We start from the raw sequence: 4,856 nt of genomic DNA, 5'->3' as shown, positions 1-4,856 counted from the left end.
GTGATTGAACTCAAAGTTTAATGTTCGAGCTGCCTACGTACCCTTCCAAATAAGAGATCAAGTCATAACATAGTTCAAATACATATTTTTTTTGGAATTTTTTTTTTGTGCCGTACGCAGTTTATGCTCTTACGGGCCAGGAGCTTCTTGGTGCCATTTGCAGTTTCAACTCGTGCAGGCAAGGAGCATTTAGTGCCATTTGCAGTTTTAGCTCGTGCAGGCAAGGAGCGTCTTGGTGCTGTTTGCAGTTTCAACTCGTGTAGGCAAGGAGCGTTTTGGTGTCGCCTTTTAGGCTCGGGCAGACGAGGAGCTTTGTTGCCGTGTGCAATTTAGGCTCGTGTAGGTGAAGAGCTTTGTTGTCGTGTGCAGTTTAGGCTCGTGTAGGCTATGAGCGTTTGTTATCGTTTGCAGTTTTAGCTCGTATAGGCAATGAGCGTTTTGGTGTCACCTTTTATGTTCGTACGGACAAGGAGCTTCGATTATCGCCTTTTAGGCTCGTGCGGACCAGGAGCTTTGTTTGTTATGGATTTGTCAAGCGATCTAGGAGAGTCGTTCCTCGCAATATTCATAACAAGGAGCCTTGACTGAGTAATTGAAGAAGTCTTCTAGGAAGAGGTCACACATTGTGGTGGGGATGGACGATCTCTATGTCAACATTTCATTATCTCCAACAATTTTACATTGTTCTGGAGGTTGACAAGAGCTGTTTTGCCCCATTTCCGACTGATGAACTTGTGGAAGAGATGGTTGCTGCTTGTCCAATTTCTTCAAAGCGATCTTGGAGAGGCGTTCCTCGCAATCTTCATAGCAATGAGCCTTGACCGAGTAATTGAATAACTTTTTTAGGACGAAGAGATCGCGCATGGATGATCTTTGTGTCAAAATTTCCTCATCTTCAACACTTTCACATTGCTTTGGAGATTGGCGAAAGCTGCTTTGCCCCTTTTCCGATAGGTGAACTTGTGGAAAAGGCTTATGCTTCTTGTGCAGTTTCTTTGGAGTGATATAAGTCCATCCTTCAACTTCAACTTCACTTGACTTAACTGTCATGGTTTTGGAGCATGCCCTTAACGGTTGAGGTGAAGATTTTGAATCGCAAGAGCCAGAAGTGATAATGGTATAGTTTGACTTCACCACATTGTCAAGATCTAGCTCGATGATTCCTTTTTTGAGCCAGCTTCATGATGAGGTCTTTCAGCACGAAGCATTTTTCCATTGGATTACTGGTGAAACGATGAAATTTACAATATCTTGGACTATCAGTACGATTCATCTCTTCCGGCTGTCTGCACTCAGGTAGGTCGATCACCTTTTTGTCAAGCAAGTCTTTCAACATGGCAACCATATCGGAGTTGGGGAATGGATAAGTCTTCTCCTCAAGCTCTTTCAAAGTGCGTTTACGTATCTCTTGATCACGAAAAGCTTCGGTTTGAATGGCTTTGCCTCGTGTAGAGATTTTGACAGGAACTGTGTTGACTGTCATTGTTTCCTTGGTGGGCTTCAACGCAGCCTTCTCCACCTTCAGCCTAAAAACTTTGTCGTTTATGTACTCAGCGATTGGTTTTTTCTTCCCATGATGGGCGATGCTCAACTCCATGTCATGGGCGCAGGTGGCTAATTCCTCGAAGGTCCGTGGTTTGATGCCTTAAAGGATATAGTGTAACCCCTATTGCATGCCTTAGACGCATATCTCAATTGAGGAGATCTCCGAGAGTCTATCTTTGCAGTCGAGGCTTAGAGTGAGCCATCGGTTGATGTAGTCCACGACTGGCTCATCTTTCCATTACTTCATACTTGTCAGCTCTAGCATGCTTATAATGCGGCGGGTGCTGTAGAAGCAGTTGAGGAACTCCCTCTCTAGCTGATCCCAACTATTGACAGATTCAGGCTCGAGGTCGGTGTACCAGTCAAAGGCGTTACCTTTCAGCGAGCGCACAAACTGCTTGACGAGGTAGTCTCCTTCCGTTCCAGCATTGTTGCAGGTTTCAATGAAACGGGTGACATGTTGCTTTGGGTTTCCTTTTCCATTGAACTGCATGAATTTTGGTGGCTGATAACCCCTCGGCATCTTCAAAGTGTCAATCTTCTTGGAGTAGGGCTTTGAGTATAGTGCGGAGTCATGTAAGCTTCCTTTGTACTATGCCTTGATGGTGCTGGCGATCATCTCCTGCAACTGCTGGATAGAGAGAGATCCCATGAATGTCGCTGCTTGGTCTGGCTCTGGTTTCACATCGACTTTCTCCACCGTAGGCTCCTCTTATTCACCAGCTCCTCTCTTTAATGTATCATCTTCTGGGTCGGGGTTTTTGCCGTCCTGTGGCTCCAGTCAGCTGATAAGTGCAACGATTTGCAAGTCTTTTTCTTCCACAGTCCGTGTTAGCCTTGCGATCGCTTCATTCATTTGAGCTAGTTGTTATTTGATGGAGGTAACGTCGATGGTCATGACTTGTGCAACCAATAGACGTAACTTTCCTTTAAACATCCAGGATGCTGACAAAGAACGTCGTTGGCTGCTTTGGGATGTCATCTTGTGTGTCTCAGCAGCATGCTTCGGTGCCCCCAGCGAGGTCAAGTTGATGACGGACTCGCGCCTTTGATGCTCCCATTGCTCCTTTAGCAGCACCAACTTTGAAGTGGCATGTTGAGGAGTGGTTGTGGCGCCAATGGATTGTCCATTCACAGCAGAAGTACTCAGGATCCTTCCCTTGGTGGTTGCGAGAATGGCTTGTCCCTTGCTTGATGTCATTGACTTTGACGTGTGTTTGGATTCCTTGAACGGGGAAAGAGATGAGAGGTAGAGATGGTCCCACTGGGCGTGCCGAATTTGTGAACACGGAAATTCCTGAAACAAAAGAAACAAGAACACGTGTACAAAATAATATTTTGTATTAATGATTTTGGGGTTACAATTTCTTTATGGTTTGATCCTCTGATTCGATCTCCGTAATGTGTAAATTTGTGGATTGTGATGCTGATCCAAGGGTCGTCGAGGCTTGATCTTGGATGAACGGTTGGAAGTTTCTTCAAGGGCCTTTTGGGTTTGATCTTGAAGGTTGATGGATGAACAGATCTTCAAGGGCTTTTGGGCTTGATCATGAAGAACTGTTGATGAACGGATCTTCAAGGGCCTTTGGGGCTTGATCTTGATGAACAGTTGATGAATGAATCTTCAAGGGCTTTTGGGCTTGATCTTGAAGAACGGTTGGATGTGTGGATTTGTTGATGTTGTTGATCCAAAGGGTCGTTGGGGCTTGATCTTAGGATGAACGGATGATGAACGATGAACACTTTCTTCAAGAGCCATTGGGGCTTGATCTTGAATTGGTGGAAGTTCTTCAAGGGCCGTCGGGGCTTGGTCTTGAAGGAAGATTTAATGAAGAATGAAGAAGACTTTCTTGATCCTTCGGGATTTCTTGGGAATTTAGGAGGTTGGATGCTTGAAAGCTTTAGAACTTCACACTTGAAGGATTTAGGGAATTCTCTTCCAATTTGGGAATAGAGAAATGTATATGTGAATTCCTCTTCAATTTCCCTCAAATGAATGAAATGACTTCTATTTATAGAATTTTCCAAGGCCTAATTCTGAATATAATATTCAGATGAAATAAATTGTTTTTGCCAGGTGTTGACACGTGTCCTGTTTGATGACTTTTCTGATTTATTTTGATTTTTCGTTTAGTCACACGCTACGTGTAAAATTTATATGATATGTGAGCGTTGAAATTGTAAGTATTGGTCAACATTTATTTCACCGAAATTTCGATGTCTACAACACCCTTATTTATTGGTTCTACAACTACATCCCATAAATCATGCAATGCGTTCTACTTGTCTCCAACCACAGCGGCTTGCCACAAGAATAGGAATTATTCAACATAAATCTAGGCCTTTACACTTGACAGTTCAATCTCATGATTTGGAGTTGTGCATTTGTGATCATGAACCATATCATATTTCTATCGTTGGAGTAATTTGTCCATTTGCAGCCACCCATGTTAATTCTTCACTTCAGCGACTTCTTGGTCTTGTTCTTATTATTGATCCCATGGTTATACTAACTGCTTTTGACAAGCATTTTAATGGTGAGAAGCCCGTAGTTGGGTGCAATGCTACATATCCTGTTGATGTTATATGATGAGTAGATTTTATATTATATATTTTACCCTAATCTTAGTATATTTTGGTTAATATATTGGAAGAATTTTGATACTTTGAATTGTATTTTCAATATAGGACTTTCGACTTCCTCTGGAGCAAAACAGGACCAAATGGACGAATTTTGGAGTAATTTCAGTTGGAGGACGTTCGTGAGTCACTTAGCTTGATCGTATCAAAATTTGGGATTTTTCCACCAAGCGGTTATTTTCTGGCGATGAAATAAAGAAGCAGTGCGCAGTGTTGGAAAATGACGTTTTTGGGCTTAAATTGCGTTTTTGGAGCCCAAGATGACCTCGGATGGGTTCGTGGCCTTCTGGAAAAGTGTTCAGAATATTCCAAACATTAAATCCAGCTATATTGGGCCAGTTTTGGAGCAGCTTATGGGCCAAAACGTGGCTGTTCAGATTTTAGACGAATTTTACTATTTTTATTTAGGGTTTTTATTAATTTTTAGTTTTGCTAGGGTTTGTGTGGGGGCTTAGCAAATATATTGCTTGGCCGTCTACAATTTGAGGGTACGCTTTATTTTATGCAATATTGGAGACAGAGAGAAGTGCTAGGGTTTTGAAGATTTTCTACTTGAAGGTGTTTTCAATCCTTTTCTTAAGAATATTTTCTATGATTTCAATTATGAATATGCGGAACTAATTTCTTGTGCTAGGGCGAAGCCTTGAGCCTTAGCATGAATATGTGATTTT

General features: G+C 42.4%; 1 protein-coding gene across 1 annotated transcript; it reads right to left on the bottom strand.

Moving 5' to 3' along the window:
* Window positions 1-1,141: 1,141 nt before the first annotated feature.
* On the bottom strand, window positions 1,142-2,068 carry LOC139196071 (uncharacterized). The gene is made up of 2 exons (XM_070821734.1): window positions 1,795-2,068; window positions 1,142-1,644 (listed from the first exon to the last, which is right to left on the bottom strand). Exons 1-2 carry the CDS (start codon window positions 2,066-2,068, stop codon window positions 1,142-1,144), a joined length of 777 nt encoding a protein of 258 aa, XP_070677835.1.
* Window positions 2,069-4,856: the final 2,788 nt, after the last annotated feature.

The sequence above is a fragment of the Malus domestica genome, chromosome 05 (assembly GCF_042453785.1).
Source record: "Malus domestica chromosome 05, GDT2T_hap1".
NCBI lineage: Eukaryota > Viridiplantae > Streptophyta > Magnoliopsida > Rosales > Rosaceae > Malus > Malus domestica.
The sequence above is the reverse complement of the archived record's forward strand: the minus strand, read 5'-3'. Positions and strand labels throughout refer to the sequence as shown.

Excerpts from the sequence above, each read along its gene's own strand:
- LOC139196071 (XM_070821734.1), bottom strand. The coding sequence starts at position 2,068 with ATGCCGAGGGGTTATCAGCCACCAAAATTCATGCAGTTCAATGGAAAA. Across the intron at positions 1,645-1,794 it reads AAGCATGCTAGAGCTGACAA|GCATCAAACCACGGACCTTC; the intron begins GTATGAAGTAAT and ends ATATCCTTTAAG.